This window comes from Enoplosus armatus, chromosome 9, assembly GCF_043641665.1.
Source record: "Enoplosus armatus isolate fEnoArm2 chromosome 9, fEnoArm2.hap1, whole genome shotgun sequence".
Lineage (NCBI taxonomy): Eukaryota > Metazoa > Chordata > Actinopteri > Centrarchiformes > Enoplosidae > Enoplosus > Enoplosus armatus.
The window spans coordinates 3,121,076-3,145,836 of record NC_092188.1 but is presented as its reverse complement, the minus strand read 5'-3'; the positions used below and the strand labels follow the sequence as shown (position 1 = coordinate 3,145,836).

The window sequence follows — 24,761 nt, the reverse complement described above, 5'->3', positions numbered from 1 at the left end:
CAACTGACTTCTGCTCATGTTAGAAGATATTGTTTAATTGTCCAACAAATGGCCAAAGACTTAAGATATTATTCAATTTGCAATGATATCAGAAATTGGATAAATTAATAAATAATCATATTTAAGAAGCGTTGTTTCCCTTATAAGTGACAAGTCGTTTCAGCACTTGTACATTTTAAAGGATGTCTACTAAATCCTACTGTCTTCCACCTTGGCCAGCTTAATCTGCGCTTTCCTACCTGAATGGAAGTGGAATTTACCCGCTGTCTAATAACAAAAGGCTGTTATCGGGTAACCTGGTGGTTGTTTTTTACCCCGGTGAGATCTGTTTGCTTCAGTGTAGCTGCTCAGCCGGAGTTGCATGTTTCCTACTGGGGGGAATGTGTCCACACCTTGTTTGCTGCTGAATGAGCTGTGTGTTTAAGTGATGTCTAACTTGTGACCCCTGTATGGGCTGAAGGAAAAACACACCATGCCTGTAGTCAGCAGCGCGTGTGCCAACACATGGAGTATGTAGCTAATTAGGTGTCCAGGACAGAGCTTCCCTATAAGAGCTGGCGTGTGTGTGTGTCTGGAGATGTACCACAGGATTTCTCCGATGAGAGATGTTGTTAATAAAAACTCACTGCTAGGCTACAGTTTTGTTTCCCATATTTATTAAACCTGTGCTTTCAGGAAGCACTCTAGAAAACTAGAAAGCAGTCAGAGGTCACACACAGTGTCTTTGTCAAGGCTGCACAAACCTCTCAGTTTATTTTTTTAATAGTACAACATGTTTAGATACAAATCTGAATGAAAATACACATATTGATAAACAGTCATGGGATGTCAATATTTTGATATATATATTTTAATACATTTTCAGCATTGACAAGAATATTGATAATTGATTAATTGTTTAAGTCATGTATCAAGCAAAAGTGCCAAACATTTGCTGGTTGCAGCATTTTGATTGTGGATTTCCTGTTTTTCTCTGTTAGAATACCGTTATAATTTAGTACCTTTTAGGTTTTAGAACTCTTGGTGGACAAAACAAGCAATTTGAGGATGCCATCATGAGCTCTAGGAACTTGTAACTAATTTTCTTAATCAGTGAATAAAATTAATCAGTTGCAGAATGATTATTGGTTGCAACTTGCAGCCCTAGAGAGAATGTAGCTGGGTAAAACCACTGCTTCTGCTTTGTGCTGTGGAATCAGCCATTGAACCAAATTACCAGATGCATACCATCTTAAGAAAAATACCTTTTGGGGTTTCGTTTTCCCCCAAAGGTACGACTGATATTTATACAAACTGTCTGTGATGAGGTGAATGTGTGCGACTAGCAACTAAGATGTTGCCGTCCTACAGCGACATGGGGTCTTTTCTCTCATGTCCTAAGGTGGTGACTGTATGTGAGGTGATGTGTCCTGTTGTTTTTGTTTTGTGTGAGCTCACCAAACTGAATCCCAACCCAGCCATGTTGAAAAGGCAATAAAGCATTGATTCTTGAAACAAAACAGTCTTTCATACACGTTGCTGTAGCTTCTATGATGTGAAAGACCGCAGAACCAGCAACTGGGAGTTTTTTTAAAATAACCTATTAAACTCTGGTCTCACTCGCTCCTCCAGGTCCCTGGATGCCCCGCGGCGCACCGTCCTCGGCCGCGCAGTGCTTCCCAATGGCCGGGAGTTGACCCCGCCCGTCAGGATGACGCTGCGCGAGCAGCTGAGAGAAAAGATCTCGGCGGCCTTCTACCGCCACGGGCTGCTGTGTGCCTCCTACCCAGTACCCATCATCCTCTTCACCTCCGCCAGCATCCTCACCTGCTGGTAGGTGTTCTGTCAGGGCTTTGGTGTTTATTTTTCTTTGCTCAAAATTTACATTAAATTGTATTTGTTTGATGCTAGAAACCTTAAGATACAGTACAGTGCAGTGGCCTCACAATACAGACTGGTAAAACTCATATTTGTTGTTTGTGTCAGGCAGGTGTTGATTTACTTCAGTGGTCATTTTTTAGGCCAAAGTTTGTAATGCTGTTAAAGCACTGCTGAGAATCTGTCACCACTGAAAGTCTGTCTCAAGTATTCGGTTATTGCTTTGCCAATAAAATGACACATGCACTATTCTGGCAGAACTCATGAGTGGTCAGACAACACTCCTTTGAACTAAAACCTGGCCCTCAGAATCCATTTGTAACTGTTATGAATCCTGTTCTCCTCAACGGAGCAAGCTTAAAACTTTTTAGAGCCATTGTCAAGCCTATAGCCAGTAAGTACATTTGATATACTCAGCAAGATAGATGTTTTGATTTTGGTTTGTGAAAGACTGACAGTAGGGCTGCTGTTGGGGTGGATGAATGACACCAGACCTCTTTTAGTAATGCCTGCATGTTGAGTTGTAGAGAAAGTGATTGGACAAAGGAGACAAGTAACCGGCTCAGCTCATCTGAACTGGCCATCTGCGCACACATAACAGCCCCCCGCCGACACCATGACACAAACATTCACTTAACACACGCACATATACACTCTTGCTAAATCTCTGGTCAAAAGAGAGGACATAGGTCAGGGAGTTGGCCTGGCTTTGTCAGTAAAGGCATTGTAAAACAATCTCAGCAATCTGAAACGCACGCATGCACCTGCTGCGTGCTGTCCTCGCAGCACCTTACAGCAGGGGTGCAGACCAAATGGACGACTGACCACCACCCGGGGCGAAGTGAAAGAAAAGAGCTTGACGACGGGGATGTTAAAGGCAGGACTAGAGCAAAGGGCTGTGAGAAAATGGCCCTGTGAGAATGGGAGGCCTGTCCCTCCATCTGCATGTCAGGAGGGGGGCTGGCTCCACACAAAAGAGGCCTTTGTGGAGGTACAGTGACCTTGGAGAGTGGGGGAGGCTTGGAGAGAGGGAGGAAAAACAGAGAGAAGAGAGGTTTCCATCCAACTGACAGCAAGGGAAATAAGTAATATTTGTACTAACCAACAGTTCAAAATGACACTACACTGTCTGCGTGGAAGCTGATAATGGTATTGATCAATACCGGTGACTCAGCAAATACTTTATAATCTGCTCCTCAGTTTTAGCTTTGAGGCTTGTGTGATACATATTAAGGAAAGTGGATAATGTCATCATACATTATCATAATTTCACATATGGTGTATTCACGAGAGGTCCAGCCCTCCAGAGTAATTCACTGTCTCGTTGCAGAATACACAAAGCCCCCTTCTTATGTGTGCCAGTATGCTACAGCCCACTCATTGTACTTAGTGATTTAGGTGATTTTCATTAAGCCTATAAATGTTCCCCTCTAAGACGTTCCTGTGTTTGTCATGTTAGTTCAATTCAGAGACAAGAAAACAACAACAAAACAGTCACTCTTTCTTCTGCTGTATGAAAGAGGTATTGCTGCATTTTATATTCAAAGTTTTGAAGGCTTGCAATATTTTCATAGTGCAAGACCTGCGTCTTCACTATCGCAATATTTTAGTTGGGTTCTGCATGTTTATAAAAAGAAGAAGTTTGACTTGAATTTTTTTTTTTTTGGGTGGGGGAGTTAGTCATTAAACTGTTAACTGTGCTCTGGCTTTGACTTGGTCTTGAAGACATCCCTGTGGCCAGCTTTTCATGAGGGGCCCGACTCGACCGCCCACTGTAAAAGCTGATTATGACATGAATAATGTCAGTCTGACACCTGGGCTTAGTAATGCATGAGTGCTTAAAGTTTTCTCTCCCCTCTCCCGTGGTTTTGGTAGGATTGGAATTAGCTGTGTTTTTGTTCATCTTGTGACGTGGGTGTATTCAGTAAGCAGAAAGTTACTCTTTTCTCCGTCTGGACACTGTGTGTAAATCGTTTTAATCTATGTCCTGTTATCTACCCATCTACCACCACCACTGAAAGCTCAGCCTGTTGGCTGTGAGACAGGGTTGCTCAATACTACTGTTTCAAAATGAACTTACTACCCCTACACACACACACACACACACACACACACACACACACACACACACACACACACACACACACACACACAGAACAAGAAATAAGTGGTTTAGTTCTCAAAGGGAACTTGTTTCATAAGGACCAACCCATTTCCAGTAGAAAGAGGCAGCAGGTCTCTCCAGGTAGCACTTCATCTGGCAAGAAAAGCAGAGGCCCTGGTTTCATGTTCTCTGAAGCGTTGCATAGTGAGCAAACGCACATCACGTAGACGCGGTCCACCTCTGTCTTTTGAATGCTTATTATTTATTTATTACTTGTCAATATTAATGTGTGATAGTGCTGAATTGATTTGTTGTTTAATTAGTAGGAAAATGCAGGAGATTTGTATATAATTTATATTTGGTTATGTGCCAAGTCTCTGCTGGTTAGTTCTGTGGTTGACAAATACAAAAACAGTTCGATTGTGTTTCTGCATTTCATATTCATTCAAATGTTAAGGTTCTGGTAACCTGTGATGGGCATCCGTCCCAACTACTGTCTAAAGGATGAATTAGTATGTAAAAGGAGATTAGATGAATTCATAGAGGAAATAATCAGCCATAATTTCTAATATTATGTACAGCACCGATGTCCCATTCCTTGAAACATTTCAAACAGATCAAATCAGCACACTTTGAGAGGTTCAGTCATTCTCACACTTGTGTTTCATATCCATTATGTACCCTGTGACCCCCCCCCCTCCTCCCTTTCTCTCTCTCTCTCTCTCTCTCTCTCTCTCTCTCCCAGCTATCCGTTATTGAGGCTCCCCCTGCCTGGGACGGGTCCTGTGGAGTTCACCACAGGGGTGCGAGACTACAGCGTCCCTTCCCATGAGCCTCAGGGAGACCTCGGAGAACGGCCCGACTGGGTAGGAGAAGTGAAAGCACACACACATTTATATACATCCCAGAGTGTCTGACTGTCACTTTTGTCCTTTATCTGCATTCATTACTTAACCTTGAATCCTGATCCTCCTCCTAACCTAAGACTAATTATAATCTTAAATCTGAATCCAAACCATAAACTGACTTTTTCTCAGACCCAGACGTAGGCATAAAAGTTTCACAGCAAAGATGGAGGCTCATGAATAATGAAAGCAGAAGATGAGCACAAAGCGGTGGCTCACTTCCTTGTCAGCAGTAGTTTTAATTTACTGTAAGCCTTTGAGACAGCGCAACTGGAAACTTAACAAGAAGACTTTCACTGTCTGAGTTCTGGTTTAAAAAGTAATTAAACTGCTAACGTGGCTGGTTCAGTCGAGTTTCATGTTGTGTCTGAATGTGTCACCTACATGTTTGTGTGTGTGTGTGTGTGCTGTAGTACCGGGGTCCTCCGGTCGCCTACATCCAGCAGGTGTTGGTGAAGGCAGCGGTGTCTCCGTGGGACAGCAGCCTGGTGCCGGTGGACGTGTTTCGGTCGCCACTGGGTCGAGCATTTAGCCTGCTGGAGGAGATCCGCAACCACGTCCACACCGACAGGTAAACACCACAATTCTGCATGTCCCAACTATACTATACAAAACTAGGGCTGCAGCTATTACTTACATAGTTGATTCATCTGCTGTTTATCCTCTTGATTAACTGATTAAAAATACTCCTCAAATTCAGAGCAGAAGCTGACCAACAGTCCAAAACCCAAATATATTCAGTCTGCAATATTTCAAATGGAGAAAAGAGGCAAATCCTCGCGTTTGAGAAACTGGAAACAAGAATGTTTGGCTTTTTTTCTTTCTTGAAAAATTAAATGATTATATAAATAATTGCAGATCAATTAACTTTAGTGGAGGTACAAACTGATTGAAAGTCTGTCATTTGTGTCTTGAACACAGCTGCTTTTGAAGATACGCTGCTGTCTGTGCCCCAACACGTGTTCAAAGTCAAACTGTAAACCCAAAACTATTTTGCCTTCAGCGTGAGAGAAAGAAAAACATATACGACCTTCAAAAAAAACCTGTGGGCTTCCAGCGAAGCATTGATCTGCTGTCAGGTCGGGCATGTGCTGTGTTGCAGCCATCTGTTTGTTTGGCAGCTGTACTGTAAAGCACTGATATGAGCGCTGGCTCGGAGCACAGTTCAGTGTTTTGCTTGGAAGTTGTACAGAGCAGTTGATCTCAGTGAAGTTTGTTCAAATCGAAAACATTTTCCTGTCATGCAGTTAAATTGATTGATTAATGTTACCCCTTGCTCAAATAGTTCTTACTTAATGAGCTTTTGGTATTTGTGAGCTTTGTTAATATCAACTACTCCTCCTCATTTCCCCCCCTTTCCTCTCTCTTCCTCCCCTCACCTCGGCCCTCTCCTCCACTCTCCTCCGTCAGCTCCGGGATTCGCAGTCTGGAGACGCTGTGTCTCCAGGTGACAGACCTGTTTCCAGGGTTACGGCGGATGCAGTCGGTGCTGCCAGAGCACGGCTGCCTGCTCGTTTCTCCCGGCAACTACTGGCAGAACCAGCGGGAGCTGTTCGACTCGGACCCCGACCTCCTCAAGACCATCCAGAAACATGAACCAAAAGGCCTGCACACCTCGGCCACGCTGCGAGGTAGGGATGACGAGGACTCAGATGGGGAGTGGGGGGGTGGTGGATGGTGTAAGAGAAGCTAATAGACGGCCTGAACACATGCTCATGGAAAAGTGTCTTCCCCTTTTAGTTCTTGCTTTAGGGATATTTAATCAAGGGACGAAAAATGGCACAGAGAAATCAACACAGACAAACAGGCACTGAGACGTTTTGAATTTTAAAGTCAAGAAAAGTAGTTGAGGGTTTAGCGCTCACATTTCTTAAAGATGAGACCACGTTTCTTTTACTCCCCCAAACCCTCCTGGTGTTCCATGTGCATTTGTCCTGAAGAGCATGACGAGGGCTTCACATGTGGTTGTTACCTGTCAAATGCTCCCGTGTACAGTGTTTCTAACTGACTCATGCTTCGACCTATGACATGGATTGTATAATGCGGAACATTTCTCAACTCAATCCATCAAAAATGTGAACCTACTTGAACTTGCGACATAGTGCCGGTAAACATCGTCCACTTTTGGATTTCATCAGAAAACACATTCTCCAAACTTTTTCTGAAGGTCATGATTTCAACATAAACTTATGTATTTTGTAGATGACGGAAGTGTCATATGAGTGCCACTATAGAGCTAATTGTATCGTAATTGTTTTCATTCACCGCTACCATTTGTTCATTTCATTTCTGAAGCCTTCAGTTTAACTTGTGCTGCAAGAGCGCTGTGTTCTTCCTGTTTTGTGCCATTAAGCACACGATTACCCACCAAATCCAGTCTGAAAGGGAAAAGGCAGAGGCTGCTAGTGTCAGAGTTGATGGCCTGTCACTGGATGTATGCTGAGCTTCGCTGACACAAAAATGTGTGTGACTCACTTATTTGTAGTAATTATAATGGTGTCGCCGTATCAATGAGTGGTACGGTTGTTACAAAATAAAGGAGTGGAGTTTATTCAGGCTTTTGTCCTGCCATCATTCAACAGGAGTCATTTTAGGGAGGCAGTGAGTGAGTGTGGGGGGGGGGTTAGTGGCATCAGAAAACTAAGGCTTTCATATTGACAGAGAACAAGCAGTTTCTTTCCTTGGGAACATATTGAATACTCTAAAACTTTACCCAGTGACATAGTGAACCAAATCACCCTCCCTGTCCGGGCAAAGCCAGCTCAGCATTCTGTCTCACCTTCCAGCTCAAGTGATTTATAGGTGGGAAGCTTAATCTGGAGCTGGAGTCAGGGACGGCTCGGCTGCCAGATACAGTCAGACTGATTCTCTTGTTCACATTGAGCTGATGGAGGGCTAGTCAGACGGCCGAAAGAGCCTGGATCGTAAAGTATGTCCCGTACTCAAAGAGGCAAAATAATATAACAACTGTGGGGATGTTAAGTTGGCTGTTATGTAACTGCTAAACTTGTGACTAATGAATGTCTACTGGTCTAGATTAGTTGGATGCTGAAGTATGAATGTCTTTTTGTTTTTTGACTTCCTGTTTATCGGTCACTACGACAGGAAAACGGTTACCATTTGCACTAATGCGCTGTACTTTGTGTGTTTAAAGACCTGCTGTTTGGCGTCCCTGGGAAGTACACTGGAGTCAGTCACTACAACAGGAAGAGGGTGGTGACGTACACAATCACTGTAGTGCTGTCCAGCTACGATGCAAGGTGAGTTACACATGCAATAGATAAGAAAGTGCCATTTTACTTGAATTTTATACATTTCTATTTAAACTCAGGAATCATATAATGGCTGTTGCTTTGTACAAAATATATATATATTTTTTTTTTTTGAAGGCTGCATTCATTATTGCTGTGTGATTATGACTCGTGTAGCATATTACCCCATTTACTTTGAGGCATTAGTGTAACGTGCATTACTGAGACAACTGGCAGTTTTTTCAGTGCTGGATTGCTTGACTGAGCTTATCTTGTCTCTATTGACGAACTTTAGCATCAACAATTTACTTGCCTGAGATAGAGACTACCAATCATGTGCATCAAACTTCCATTTCCTCACAGTAACTGTATAATTTTAATTAATCAGTTAGTGGGATGTATCTGCCGTGCTGATGATGATCTTGACGTGTGTGTGTGTGTGTGTGTGTGTGTCCGTCCAGGTTCCTGGGCAGCCTGCGGGCCCGTCTGAAGCAGCTCCACCCGTCGGCCAACTGCAGCCTGAGAGACGACCACATGGTTCACGTCCACTTCAAAGAGGAGATCGGCATCGCTGAGCTCATCCCCCTCGTCACCACATACATCATCCTTTTTGCCTACATCTACTTCTCCACACGTCAGTCCAACTCCCTTCCTGTCTGCTCTGTCCTGCGTGTCTTGTTCCACCATCATACTTTTTCCTTAATGCTTTCTTTCTTTCTTTTTTTTTTTTTTCCTTGTTCACACAACTCACACCACTTAATCTTTGAAATGTGCCAGAGATCCAGACTCATGCCTATTGCGCCTTTGTGTGTGGTTGTGTGCCAATGTTGTTCCTGTCTGGTGCAGGGATAATCCTCACACAGGGACATTGTACACCGCTGTAAGAATGCACTCACCTCACCCTCACAGACTTACCGGTACAAACATTAGTTCATGGAACAAACACACACGTACTCAAAGTGCACCAAATAAATGTTCACACTCAAGCTGATTAGTCGATTCATGTTTGTCACCTTGTTAAAGAAATCTTTTTCAAATGTAATGTGAAAAAGAAACCATGCTTATAATTTGCTTATACATTTTTTTTATTTTAGATTTTTAAAACAAAGTGAGAAAATTATTTTTAGAAAAGTCATAATTTTCTTAAGTGAATTTTCCCTTTTTGCTTGCATAGCTATTCAATATACTTAATTTATGTTAATACATTTTAAAGAACATTATGTTGCTAGAGCTTTACAACGAAGTGCTCTTTGGAATTAATGGTTTAATGGAAAACCTTCATGGAAAAATAGGTACTGGCCAGTGCAGAGTTTCTGAAGGTTAAAAAAAGAAATAATTTTGATCATAGTCAGTGTTTGAAAAGGTTATTAATACTGGAACAATTTTGGATAACAAAAGCTAAATTATTCATCGAGTACTTGCTTGTTATTCCATTGGCTAAGAAAAGTAAAGTTCATGTGTATTCATAGCAAATTTGGTGTTATATTTCATTAACTGGCATTTAAAAACTTGAGTTTGGCAACACTTCCATTGTTCTCTTTTATGAAACTCTTGGCACACAATTGATTACAACTCAAATAGTAAACCTGGGTGGTGAAGTAGTTATCTTTAAAAAGCCACTTCAGCAGATCACATCATTTGAAGGATTTGTTGGGAGTATATCAGACTTCATGGCTGAAGTGTTAAATAGTTCAAATAGTTAATCTAACAGTTGTACGGACAGCTTTAGTGTCCTGTACCCAACATATCTTCTTTTCCTCCCTGCAGGTAAGATTGACATGGTGAAGTCTAAATGGGGTCTGGCTCTGGCTGCTGTGGTCACAGTCCTCAGCTCTCTGCTCATGTCTGTGGGACTGTGTACACTGTTTGGACTGACACCCACGCTCAATGGAGGGTAGGAATGCCCACTTTTTTTTTTTTTTTTTTTTTACATCAGTTTTGGGAGATTACCAAAGAGGCTTTGTCTCCACCGTTGTTCGTTAGTTTTCCTGTCTGTCAGCACGATACCTCAAAAACGTTTGCAGAACAGAAACAGAGAGAAATGCAGAGAGTTTGTGATTCATTTTTGCTAGTAGAAAATAGTTTTTTAGCCGTAACCTTAAAGCCAGCGAATGTGGAGGCAATTTGGAATCCAGGACGTCCACAATCCCTTAACTTTTCATCTAGTGCCATTATCAGGTCAAAATGTAAATTTGTCCAATACAGCATGTTAGCACATTAGCACGCTGATGTTTGCATTTAGTTCAAAGCATCAGTGTGCCAAAGTGCAGCTAGCATGACTGTAGACTCTTCGTCTTGAATCAGGAACATGTCAACATGTATCTTGCCAATTTGTTTTCATGGTTTTTTTTTTAAGGTAATTTTATGAAGATCTACTGTAGTGGGAACCAGACCGCTGATCTCTAACTTATTCATGGGAGGTCACAGAAAAAATCATTGAGTTTAGCTTCTGGGTCACAGTTGGAACACTTTCTGCAGCCGTGATGGTGTCCTCATTATGCTCAGCTATTGACATTTAAATGTATCCTGTTAATATTTACTGTAGCAACAGGCTGTTATAGTTTCATCATTATCTCTTATCTTATTCACAGAAAGACAAGGACAGGTCCATAAACACACACACACACACACAAGCAGGCTTTTTGACTTCCCACTTCCTCTGCATTGACTCTACATGGATTTGCGTTAATGTTTACTGCAGATGGGTAAAAAGTCAGTGTGTTAGTGTGGACGAAAAATAAGGCACGGGGCTTGGATGTGGGTGGGCCCTTGTGAGGAGGCGGAGATACAGCGATGTTGACGCTTAAAGGTTGTCCAATCATTTGCGGGTTATTAGAAAGCAGGCGTCGTGGCGTGACAACGGCGCACTGTCGTCCAACCACTGATCAAGATCCACGCAGGTCTGCTTTGAGCGGCGCTTGTACCTTCAGTGTGTTTGCATAAACGCACATCAAGGTCAACATAACCAAGATATGCATGCAAGCTACACATCCTGCTTACTCATGGTCGACTCCACACACAGGGCTCCTGAGATAGGGGTGGTGGTAAGTTGTGTGTGTTTATTATGTGCAGTGTTAGTGAGTGCGTCTGTGTAGAGCCGTTGACTCCTCTGTGACCCAGTTATACCCTTACTTCTACAGTACAAGCTTATCTATAACTCTCAAACTAATCTCTCTGTACACTTCAACAGAGGAGGAAATTCCCTGCAGACAGCTGCCAAATATTGATAAATAATTGAGTGTAGTCATCATGTCCGCTGCTCTGGCAGGAAGAGAACCCTCATTGTTAAAGTCATTGGTGTAGTTTTAGCCTGCGTCACACACACACACACACACCTACCTTTTTAAGATCTAATCTTCGCTGTGATGGAGAACCTTATGATTCATCTGACCTTATTGTAAATGATCATCTTGATGGCCACACAACTCATTATTTAGAAACTGCACAGCTTCTGGGGAAATGAATGACCACAAGTCATTATGGGTGACACAATTCTTTTTTTATTAAAAAGTGATTCAGGGAGACAGGAATATCTGTTCCACCAAACTCAGCTTTACCTCGTGCACTCCTTGCTTGGGGTTTCTTGTACTGCGGATGATCCAGGAACTGAAGCTTTATTATACCGTTGAGGTCATTGTCAGATTCTCTAATGACAGAGGTTCAAATATTTGCTAACATGGCAATGGAAAATGTACCGAGTAATGATCATGTAGAGTATACACGCTGAAGTGAAGTGAGTCCTGGTTTAGTTTTTTAATTTTATTCCTGTGCTCATAGTTTTTCATAGCTCATAGTTTCTGTCTGCAGGGAGATTTTTCCTTACCTGGTGGTGGTGATCGGCCTGGAGAACGTCCTGGTCCTCACAAAGTCTGTGGTGTCCACCCCCGTCGACCTCGAGGTCAAACTCCGCATTGCTCAGGGTAAAGGGAGAGAGTGTGTGTGTTGAGTGTGTTTGTTTCAGGTGCAGCAAAATTGCTGATCAATCAGTACATTTGTACTAGTCAAAGTCTACTGTCTTACTGCATATGTTGGCATGGTAAAGTATCTCTTGTTTGTTTCATAAATGTATGTTGCTTTTTTTCTCCAGGCCTTAGTAATGAGAGCTGGTCTATCATGAAGAACATGGCCACTGAACTGTGCATCATCCTCATTGGATATTTTACTCTGGTGCCTGCTATCCAGGTAACAGAAACATGGTGTATTGTTGCATCAGCAAAAACAAAGTATCGGAAGTATTAGTTAGACATGTCTCGCGTAATGAGACAGAAAATGTTAATGTAGTATGAAAACAGTTGAGAAGCTATGAGAATATGAAAAAACACATTAATTACGTCCTCTGTCTATTATTGTGTCCTCTTTGCAACACGTGACATACTCAATCCAAAGACTAATAGAACTATCTGAGGATATATATCTAATTCTAGTTTAATGTACTGTTAGCGGCAAACTACTGCATTGCTCATTTTTATGATGCAGCAGTGCGTACTGATGAGTCAAGCTAGCTAGTCATCGTGCCACAGGTTATACCAGTTTGTTTCTATGAGAAATGCGAACATGTGCTTTGCCTGTTTACTGGTCTGATGTCTCCACTGGTTCCTGTGCGTTGCAGGAGTTCTGTCTGTTTGCTGTTGTGGGACTGGTGTCTGACTTCTTCCTGCAGATGTTCTTCTTCACCACAGTACTATCTATAGACATCCGACGCATGGAGGTGAGAAGGCTCACACACAAACATCACACATCGGTTTGTATAGAAGACAAACCCAACAGATTGTTTGACATTTTTTTTACTGTTGTTTTGTAATCTGTATTTATTCTTGACAAACAATAGCACATATCTATGAATCAACCATGATAATCCCTGCAAAAATCTCAAATGTAAACATAAAGATAACATGAAAAGCACTAACTGGGGCACACACACACACGCAACCCCGTCCTAGTGAGCAGATATAGGTCATACAGGAGGTCAGATAGCAGTCACAGGCCATAGTTTTCAGATTACTGTTTCCCCTACATGTGCACTTCTTATTTAAAACCTGGTCTTTTTCCTGTCACTTACATACTGAAACCTTTCATTGGTGTTTAGCTCAGTGCCCTGCTAAATGAGCATTAGCACCATAAGCCTATGTATTTACATACACGAAAAAATCTGGTACCCATAAGAACCCTTAAATCCTTAATCCTTCGACGAATATGTGGTATATGTAAAATATATGATTAATATGGCAGCAACTAATGATTATTTTCATTATCAATTAATCTGTTGACTTTTTGTTTTGATTAGTCGTTCTTCAAAATAGTACAAAATGTCCAGCGCAGTTTCCCAGATCCCCCTTCAAATATCTTGTTTTTTCAAATTGCTTGTTCAGTTCAAACTCAGATATTCGATGTACAATGACATGAAACACAGGACGTAGCAAACACTCACATTTGAGAAGCTGTAACCAGAGAATATTTGGCGTTTTTGCTTGATTAAGGACTTTGATGAATTAATTAAACCACCTCACTCTCTCCGCCCCTCCTCCCCAGCTGGCTGACTTGAACCGTCGCCTGCCAGCCGAAGCAGGACTACCACCACCTAAACCCGGCCCGCTGCGTCCACGCGAGGTCCCCCCACCCCCACGGCCCTCCCCCCACACAATCACCCTGCAGACCCCGGCCTTCAGGAACCTGAGGCTTCCCAAGAGGCTGCGTGTGGTGTACTTCCTGGCCCGCACACGCCTGGCTCAGCGTATCATCATGGTGAGAAGATGGATTTAAAGCTGACTGTAAATTTGTACTGTGTTATCTTACATTGCTGTCTTCTTCTGTGTCTGGATTCATTCTCAATTCCATTGTCATTGTATTCATGTCACAAAGACTGACAGGAACCTTCTCTGCCAAATATTTGTTAGTTCAGTGACTCATCAGTGTGGCTGCACCCTCAAGACTTTTCATGTGTGCCGTTGCTTTAAACAGAATCCACTTTCTCAATCTGAATCATTTGAGCTTTAGGGTTCGCTGCTGGCTGTGGCACACTGTGAGAATGCATGTGAATAATTGGTTTGTTGTGACAGTTGGTAAAAGACAGATTATATACATATATAACAAGTCAAGCAGGAATCTCAGATAGTGCATCTCAGCTTACTGATCATTATCATTCATCTGCTTTATCTCCAGGTTGGCACGGTGATCTGGATCGGCATCCTCGTCTACACTGACCCGGCCGGAATACGCACCTACCTGGCTGCACAGGTGTCCGAGCAAAGCCCTCTGGGAGATCCCGGAGGAGGTGGTTTGCCCCCTCACCTGGGGGTGGTGGCTCCAGTCTTTCGTGGAGGAGATCCTACCAGCACCCTCGGCATCCACCCCGCACCAGATCCAACTCCTGTACCCGAGAACCAATCACAGGGCCACCATGGCTCAGCCAGGGCAGGGCCCCTCCCCCAGGCCCCGCCCGCTGTGCCCCAGATCACCTGGGGGGCGGAGGATGAAGAGGGCTGGAGGAGGCTCTCCTTCAGGCACTGGCCATCGCTCTTCAGCTACTACAACATCACTTTAGCCAAGAGGTGAGTGCGGCAGGAGAGTCCATCAGAGTTCAGTGTCACAGTCGAAGACACTTTACCTACTGACCTAAGTGAGTCAACTTTAGTCCATTTTCCTATAATATGAATATACCATATTATAGGATTTTATTTAAATAAAATGAAAGAAAGACTTTTAACTGTGTTCTTTTAAAAGTAAAATGACATAAACATTAAATTCTGACAGCTAATGTAGCTACAACTAGTATACAACATACTAGTATTTTGCTACTGGCTAGAACTGTGTTTACGTCCCTACATAAAGGCGCTTTAGCAAGTTTTGGATTCTACATAGAAGATCCCATCAGGTTTTGTAATATCCTCTTTATTACTGTCCTGTTTCAGGTACATCAGCATCCTGCCTGTCATTCCCGTCACCGTTCACCTGAGCCCCCAGGAGGCCATTGAGACACGTCACCCTCAGGACACGAGACACCCCCCTCCACCTATTCCCAAAGTTCCAGATCTACAGACGGACCTCACCCTCTACAAGTTAGTGCTAAGACACACAGACACACATGTCTTTCAGCCTGAATTTAAAGACGGAACAGGCCTTTTTTGTACATGTACATGACAAAACTACAGACATTAGACTAGAGACATTAACACTCCAACAGCGGTGGGGTGGGATGAAATTAGTGGTGTCATAGTCATAGTGGTGCATCATATATCCATAATAATTAAAGCCAAAGTCTGACTAAAACTGAAAGTGAGCTAAGTAAAGCAGTTTCAACAGCATAACCGAAGGTTATTTGTAAATTACACGCTCAAAGTAACGCAATATTCTGTCTGCAACAACTGTCAAACTGCTCCCCTTCACAAAGGGGGGAGAAAACGTCACACTGTAGTGTCATATTACTAAAGCACTTAAAATATGTCAGCCTTAAGAAGTAGTAGTAGTAGTAGTAGTAGTACTGACCAGCTGCATGTAAATTTGTATTTTCAAAGTAATTATGTTGTCGTTTCTTATTCTTCTAAAATGTAGACTACACTAAAATGCTGGACCATGCAGTTGTTGGTTATCAGTGCATCTGTTGTGATAGTTACATAAACTCGTATTGAGTTTATATAGTTTGCACAGTGCCTATAAATGCTTTCAACCCTTTTTATTGTTTTATTGCATCATTGAATCACATTGTGGCTTTTTTATACACAGATTCAAACCTGGTCTGATTGGTGATTGTTTTTTCCAGCAGTGGCTTTCTTTTTTTTTTTTAGACTGCCATAAATTTGGCAATTTTCTTTATTTGAAAATCTGCACTTGGCTGAAACAACAACACTCACACACAGACTAGTGAAAGCGAGGGCCACAGCAGTTAAAGGTCCTTGGCCTTGGGTCTTTGCACCAGTGTGTCATTGAACTGATTGCACCGTGGACACTTTCTTGTTGACAGTGTTTTTAAGGTTCTGTCCCCCCTCCCCTCACCAACAAGATCAGAGTCTGGAGTGTAGTTTTCACTGTGCTGTGTTGTGTAAGGCAGTGTGTTGTCACCCTGACTGCTAAGTGGAAGGTTCTTCGTTTCATCTTTGGACAGTAGATACGAAGGCTATCAGCTGAAGTTAGGTCAGAGTCGTGACCTTCACAGCCGGGAAGTTTAGATGACCTTGAGGCAGAGAGAAGGCCAGTGTGATAAAGGTGAACATGCTGTTACGACCGCATTCAGAGCAGGTTGCAACACAGTGAGGGACATTCTTTCTTAATCACTAGAAAAGACAATGGAGCCTTGAGTTGTTCAGGTATTTCTCAAGTTCAAGGGAAACAGGATGGATCTTCCAGCTGAGGAATGTGGAGTAGTCAGGGTTGGTAACAGTGTTTAAACCACTGAACTGAGTTGACAAAATCACTACATCATGTCCCCTCCTGGTGGCACCTGATGCACAAGATGTTGGAACGTTGCTGGAGGATTGCACATAGTGCTGGTGGAAGATATGGCTTTGTAATCTCAATTTTTCTCAAATACAAAACAAAATAAATTGTCCGAGTAAAGACTAAAATACAAATCAGGCAAATCCTGGTGTGTAAGCTGCTAGTTTTACAAAACGTGTTTTGTGTGAAGGTTGTCAGCCTGAAGAAGTTTCAGAGCACACGTTCAGCTGTTCATAATTGCGTCATAAACCTGTTTAAGACTACAAACACACACCTTTAAGGCTTTAGGAGATATTGACCAGTAGCCTTTCTGCCAATCTATTAATGTTTTGTGTCACCGTCATTTCTGTAAACCGTACAGAAACAAGATGCTCCATAAAAGTTTGGAGCAAGCAGACAGCGTGAGTTACGTCTATTTAAACTGGGAACAGCAAGAACCTGTTACTATAAATATTGCAACAAACATGTACGCAAGCAGGAAAGCCTTTTAGCCTGTCAAACACATAGAGGGACATGGTGTACTTCCTTGTGTATTTTTCAGTAACATAAATGTACATCAGCAAAGAGATCAACTGTTCGAATCACAACAAAGCTTAATATGGAGAACACGGGATATCTTTGAATCAGATTCCTGACTCTCTGTGTACGTGCTGCCCTGCCATGTGCAGCTCAGCAGGCACTGCCGAGATCAGATTTGATTCCCGCTGGAGTCGAGCGTAAACCGCCCTGAACACACTTGCATGAGTCGCTCCAGATCATTTATTTATTAAGTTCAGTTTGTTCAGACGGGCACAAATCAAACTCCTCCTTAACATCTGCACCTCTGTCCTCTTGTAAGAGAACAAAGTGTGAGAGGTGAGAACACAAATCCAAATAACAGGAAGTGACCCCAGAACATTGTTGAAATAAATAACACTGTTGGCTTTTCTCCATGTTAACAAAAGAAGAGCAGACCGACTCATACAGCAGAAGTTAAATTATGTCAAGAAGTTCAGATCAACTCGACCTCCTCAGGTTAATTTTACAAAGGATTACCAAAGCAGCTTAATAAATAAGCTATTTGTGAGTCTTAAAGTCACAAACCCCAGTTCATTTGTCATTGTCATTTTTTAATTCTAACTGTATGATTGCTCATTTAAACTCCTTACACCCATAAGGATGAAACTCCAGTGCAACGTTATCACATCATCCCCGCTTGGATTTTGTCTGTCCCTTCATTTCCTGTGTGACAACTTTCCTCACGTTTTACAGAGCAGCAGGGTTTTAAAAAGACGGGTATTTCGGACAGAGCAGGTCACACTCCTCTGACAGGTTTCGTCGTCACAGATATGCCACATTCCACGGCAGGTAGCAGAGCAGGCAGATGCGTCATGCTCTGCCAGGTGGATAGTTCAGCACATTGTAGGATTGGGGTTGTAAGGTTGAACTGGAAGGGAGGAGGGATATAATTACTTATTCGATAAACTGTAGTATAAAATGTAGAGACTTGGTAGATCTTAAAACAGTGTACATAAAAGTTGCCTGAAAGTATCCAAAAGTTGTAAACAAGAGAGAAAGCCACTTGGTGTAAATGTTGACTGTATAATAGTGTTTTTTGTTTGTCCCTGGTTTTGACCCATCCAGGGTGGCAGCTCTGGGCCTGGCGGCAGGCGTCCTGCTGGTGCTGCTGCTCTTCTGTCTCTACCGGGTTCTCTGCCCACGTAACTACGGCCAGAACGGCGTCGCTCATGGGCGCCGGCGCCGAGGTGACCTGCCCTGCGACGATTACGGCTATTCACCTCCCATCAGCGAGATCTCACCGCTGCTGCTGAGGGGCCACAGTATGGTGAGAATGGACTCGGATAAAGAAGACACGCACACCTAGATGACTGGCAAAAAGTATTATATTGGTCAAACTGGTTTGCGCACAGCGGTAATTTAACCGCGGACGGCATTTTAGCCATCAGGAGATTACAGGATATGGTTTGTAATTGACATGGACATTCAGCGTGAGGTGAATTTCAGTCAAAATCGTACTCCTTCTCTGAGTCATAACTCAGGCAAGTCTTAATACACAGAATGAAACACACATTGATATAATTCAGTGTGACTTACAGATCCCGAGGACATCATTATCTCTTGATGTCCATCATGATCAAATCTCCATAACTCAGCTTAGAAATCAGAAAAAAAAAGACTGAGAATCATCACATTTTTAAGTTTTCATCTGTATTTAAGTAATCCAGTGATATTTGTCTGTACATCCATAATCCACATTGCAAACAGGATCAGCTAACAGCTAATTTGGCATACTTGTAACGGTGCCAATTTGCCAAAATGTAAACAAATATAGGATAAGAATGATTGTATTAAAATTACTGACCAGCACAAGTAATCAAAACAAATCACTCCACCTCCCCTAGAGAAACAAATCCAGTCCTAATGGGCTTTTGTCTCTATTACCCAAAAACAAAGTCAGGAAGAAACAAAAACAGCAAATTAATCACCCCGTATTGATCTTTTGGGTAACTTCATTTGCAATCAATAGGCTGACAAAAGTTTCTTTTGTTATTTAGTCAGTAAAAAACATCTGGGATGCTGGTGACCTAGATCTTGTCAAAAATGTGTCAGTTGGTTGTTTTGAACCACTAATCACTTTCAGTGTCTGCAGATAGAATACACTGTGTACAGTCTGTGCAGCTACACTGTAGAGAAGAAACATTTCAGTAGCTAATACATCCGTACGTCTGTTCAGATACATGTGTATGTGAGAAACTCTCTAAAATGAGCCAGTGTTAATGAGTTCAGTTGCCATGTTACACAAGCTGTAATTATGAAATTGTTCATATTCTTTGGAGGCACAATTACTGTACATGTGTGCAATTCACCAGAGGAGTCAGATTACAGTGTCAGTTTGGAACAATAAAAACAGGAATTCACTGTGCCAATTAGGGACACTTGACACTTGAACAGGAACAAAAAATTGGTTGTGGCCACTGATTCCAAACTAAGCCAAGAGTAAACCCCAAAACACAAACTGTGGAAATTAAATTGAAAATTAAAGCCCATTTGTTCATTTAGTTCATGCTCTGTCTTTCTGTCCTGCAGGACATCGAGTGTTTGGCCAGTGACGGGATGCTGCTGGCTAGCTGTTGCCTGGCAGGACAGATTCGGGTTTGGGACGCTCAGACTGGTGACTGTTTGACCGTCATCCCAAACCACGGGTGAGAATGTCACAACATCGATTATTTAAACCTCTGTCCGCTATCTTCTGGTGATGCTCATTCTCATAACATAAACAAACGTGTTTGATAAGCATCCTTTCTTAGTATTTGTTTGTTTTTTGGCTAAACTATGTGATGGTGACACTGTTTTTAAATGACCTAACTATCCTATTCCAATAACGATATATACTGTATCTGCAATGAGTTAACATCTGCCAATAGTATCAGGAAGATCGATTTATCTCTGTGAATAACTCTCTGTTTGCTCCTCAGGCTCAGGCGGAGCAGCAGCAGTGGCTGCTGGGAGCAGCGGGATGGCTGGGACAGCGTGAGCGGAGCAGCAGAGTCGGAGTGTTTTGGCTCTGAAGCTCGCAGCTCCTCCGTCAATGGCGACGGCCTATGCGAGGAAGAGGGCTACCCGCTGAGACGCCGCACTGCTCCCACGCGGCCCACTCTATTCACCGACCAGCCCGATCTCACCCCGCTCATTGACACCAACTTTACCTCCCAGCCCCCCTCCCACCTCGCCACCCCACCCAGAGAAGGCTTTGACTTTGGAGGTCTGGTGGAGCGCGCCTACATGGAGCACGAGCTCCCCTCACCCTCCACCTACCCCTCTCCTTCCTCTGCCTCCTCCTCGCCGCCCTCAGGAGCTCAGCTCCAGAGAAGACCCAGCTTAGGGGATCCAGCCGCCCTCTTAACCCAGGAGAGAGCCTCCACAGCAGGGACGCAGGCGACGGCAGACTGGGAAAGCTCCGTCTGGGCCATGGAGCTGAGAGGAAATCTGATAGCTGCTGGGAGGAGCAGCGGTAAACTGGAGGTGTGTTTATCTGTTTGTTTTCACACAAAGCGAAACGTGGAAAAATGCTGTTTTTTTGGGTCATGATTTAATTTTTTGTTTTGTGTAAAAGACGGCTAAACCTTTGCACTTTTATAGACATTTTCATTTATTATCATTTAATGAAATGCCTCACTATTGGCCAATATCACAATATTTTAAGTTTGGAATGAGAAATTGTGAGATACGTTCACAAAATGAAGCAGGTATTAAGAGTTTCTTCTTACCCTCACATGCTTAATGTTCTTTGGAGAAACTTTTGTTGTTTGTCACTTTTGAATTAAAAGTACATGGAAGTAAAAATATTGAGAGTAACAGCGGTTTAGTGTTCGGTGTCATGTGTCTGAAGAGGGTTTTGGCTTTGAGAGATACTGAACTCCTACCCCCTCGTCTGTCATTCTGTGTAATTGGTCACAGTTGTGGGATGCAGTGGAAGGATCGCTACGCTGCAGTAATGAAGACGGAGTCTCTGGGATCACAGCTCTAGCCTTCCTCAACAACAGGTAAAACACACAAATCTTTCAGTTTTGCTGCCACATGCATTTCTCATTTGTTTCAGATTTTATTTAAGTACAATTTGTGTGCCTTTCATGTAGGTCATTTACTACGCTGACTGTCACTGGATACAAGCTCCTTCTCACTTCACGAAAAATGTTGCGGTGTCTCGATTGCATAATGCTAAAGTGTTTTTCCTCCTTCCTCCTCAGAATCGTAGCGGCTCGGCTGAACGGGTCTCTAGATTTCTTCACTGTTGAGATAAACAAACCTCTGTGTCTGCTGCAGTACAGAGGTGAGGCTCAGCTTTCATCACATCTGTGTAGTGATGTTTCTACTGCCCCGTAGTGTTTTTATGCATTTCTGTATATTCTTACAGCTTTTTCGATGTTAAATTGAACATTACAACATACTACATGACCTTAATCAGTGAAGTAAATGAAAACTAATGAACTATTAAAGAGGGCAATTTCTATCTTACCTTTATGCCCTTGATAGTTTTTATTTTTATTTATTTATTTGGGTATGATTGTCTATATTTTATTCATTACCTTATGGTGGAAAACCTTACTGTTGTCTATTCTGATGTAGATGATACGAAATTGGGGAGACAGCATTCAGTGGTTTTCGAACAGTTGGCCAGCTGTACATAAATTATGCTGCTGCATCCAAAGCAAATATTATTTTCCAGGATGCAGCTTTATTAGATGTTTTACAAATTGGTGATTATGCATGTAACTTCTCGGCAAGTGTTCTATAATTATTCTATAACTGATTTTTAAGCTAAAACGTTCACAACATTCACTGGTTGCATCTTCACCATCTTTTATCATTGGTTTCTATTTGTCGGGCAAAACAAGATATTTCATAGACCAAACGATTGCTCGAGTAATCAAGGGAATAATCTGCACATTGATTGAGAATAAAAATAATTGTTGTGGCCATAATGCAAATATCTGCAGCAAGAGACTCCCTCAGACATTGAAACGTCGCTATCTTAAAATATAATTAATCGACAGAAATTTTATAAAAATAAAAATTCACATAATCTCGCTTGAGGTTCTCAGATGTGAACGTTTGCTGTTATACTTTGTCTTAATATTGTTTTAAATTTAATATTTTTATTTTATTTTGGACTGCTGGTCGATCATTTGCAATAGCTGCCATCCAATACAAATATAAGATGATTCCACTAAAAATAAAGGTGAAACAGGAGGAAGAAATGGGAGTGAAGGTTCCTAAAAATGTATGTCCTCCTCTTCCTCGTACAGGTGCCCCTGGGCGAGGCAGCATGCCCCCCTCTCCCTGTTACAGCAGCGAGGATGTGATCAGCTGCCAGCTCACGCGCTCGGTACAGTGCGCTCACCAGAAGCCGATCACGGTGCTGCGAGCGGCCGCCGGGAGGGTCGTCACCGGTAGCCAGGACCACACTGTCCGGGTAACATGTCCAATCATCAAGTTTAGAAATACAACAAATACTAAAGATGTCAGAATGTTTTTTTTAACTGAACAGCAAGAATAACCAAATCTGACTTGAGAGCACACGATGTAAAATAATGACTCTGTAGCCTTGTTTGCTACATGTAGTACTTCTAACTGATATCTCACAAAATGTTACACAAAAGTACAGATATAAGAAACATTTCTAGACAAAACATATAAACAGTCACATTAGTGTTACGGTTCAATCCTAATGAATTCTTCCTCTGTTGTTTGTTTGTCAGATTTATCGTCTAGAGGACTCGTGTTGCCTCTTCACTCTGCAGGGTCACTCTGGAGGGATCACAGCCATCTACATAGACCAGGTCTGTGACATGCCTTCCTCTGATAGTATTATATCACAATGAAAATCTATATTGTCCTTCCAGACGAACGACATGACATTATACAATTGACCAGATTAGCTTATGATTTTAGTTAATTTACAGCAGTATAAAGCACAGCATGTCTTTCTGTTAAAATAGAATAGAATAATGTGGAGCTTTTACTTTCGTGATATTACTGTCATATTGTATTGTTCAACCCTGTGAACATGTTTCTGTGTCTCGGCCTCCTCAGACGATGGTGCTGGCCAGCGGCGGGCAGGACGGCGCCATCTGCCTGTGGGACGTCCTGACAGGGAGCCGCGTCAGCCATGTTTACGGTCACCGTGGCGACGTCACCTCGCTGGTCTGCACCACCTCTTGTGTCATCAGCTCGGGACTGGATGACCTCATCTGTATCTGGGACCGCAGCACCGGGATCAAGCTCTACTCCATACAGCAGGTATTTTTATATCTCTGAAATGACCCGCAGTTAAAGTTAGACTCTTTTTTTTTTTTTTGTCCTGGTACCTTTTTATGTTTGAAAACTATACATAAATAATGTAAAAAGAAGAAAAACGATTAAAGAAAAGTCCAAAAAATTAACCACCGACCCCTTAGATTTACCTTGTCGCCCACTACCTCTGTATTTTTGTTGTTGTCAACAAAACCCACGAAAAGACAAAAACCAACAATGTGTTGAAGATGTGAATATTTGAAAACAGGTCACAAATATATAATCATAATAATAAAAAAAAAAGGGGAAAAAAAGTCTCAGTAATTTCCTAAAACAGCTTCACTGTATTTTTTATCAAACGTCACGCAAACAGGAGGAAATTTGTTGGGGACTATTTTTAGTGGCGGATTAATCTACATTTGGTGCTCTTGTGAGTATTTGGGGCAACAGCAGAGAGAGACAGAGATATAAGACTTTGATACACACACAATGTTAAAATATAAAATATCATCAGACTTATCCTCTTAATTAATTAACACAAACAACGTCTGCCAGGATTTCTGGTGGGAATTCCTCTTGTACTTCAGGCAGAGAAAGTTTTGGAATTTGATCAGCTGTGTAGTCACGTCAGGGATAATCAAGACATTTTACAACTTCACAGGAAGATATTATAGTATTACTGAAATGACATTTCATCTTGGGCTCTGGGACCTTGTGTTCTGACGCCCTACACTGCAGCTAAATGCACCACACAGTGAGTCTACCTAACCTCTGTCTCCTCACCAGGAGGTGGGTTGCGGTGCTAGTTTGGGAGTGATCTCAGAGTCTCTCCTGGTGACGGGGGGCCAGGGCTGCGTCTCCTTCTGGGACCTGAACTTCGGGGACCTGCTGCAGACCGTCTACCTGGGCCAGAGCAGCGACGGCCAGGGCGTCCGGCAGCTGCTGGTGCTCGACAACGCCGCCATCATCTGCGACTTCGGCAGCGAGCTGAGCCTGGTGTACGTGCCCTCGGTGCTGGAGAAACTGGACTGAGGACAGACGGACGGACGTACGCAGCAGTAAATGAAAAAATGCACTCAGAACATCCTTTTCCTCTTCATCATTTTGACTTGACAGATTTGTGTTGTTTCTGACACCCAAAGGAGACACAGTAGTGCAGTTTCCATGTGCATATTATGTACAAACCTGGATGTAATGAGGAAAAAAAAAGCTGAGGACTGATTGTGCAACCTGCTACATTTTGTCGGAGGAGGGTGACAGACCCTCGATACCGAAGTGTTGACATTAACGAGGGTCACGAGGTTTGGTCAACGAAAGCTGGATGTTTCTCACGTAAAGAGGATCCACCAGTCGCCAGTTTGTGCTTTTTGTGCGTGTGTGTGTGTGTGTTTGTTTTGTGGCTCTGCCCTCTATGCTGCT

General features: G+C 42.6%; 1 protein-coding gene across 1 annotated transcript; it reads left to right on the top strand.

Moving 5' to 3' along the window:
• The first annotated feature begins 1,675 nt into the window (after positions 1–1,675).
• scap (SREBF chaperone) lies at positions 1,676–24,400 on the top strand. The gene is made up of 22 exons (XM_070911775.1): positions 1,676–1,812; positions 4,707–4,827; positions 5,280–5,437; positions 6,277–6,497; positions 8,021–8,126; positions 8,579–8,751; positions 9,885–10,011; positions 11,925–12,037; positions 12,205–12,299; positions 12,727–12,825; positions 13,647–13,859; positions 14,277–14,665; positions 15,026–15,172; positions 18,171–18,372; positions 19,635–19,750; positions 20,024–20,570; positions 21,006–21,091; positions 21,296–21,378; positions 22,355–22,521; positions 22,808–22,888; positions 23,142–23,348; positions 24,129–24,400. Exons 1-22 carry the CDS (start codon positions 1,691–1,693, stop codon positions 24,372–24,374), a joined length of 3,819 nt encoding a protein of 1,272 aa, XP_070767876.1. The 5' UTR covers positions 1,676–1,690; the 3' UTR covers positions 24,375–24,400.
• The last annotated feature ends 361 nt before the right edge of the window (positions 24,401–24,761 follow it).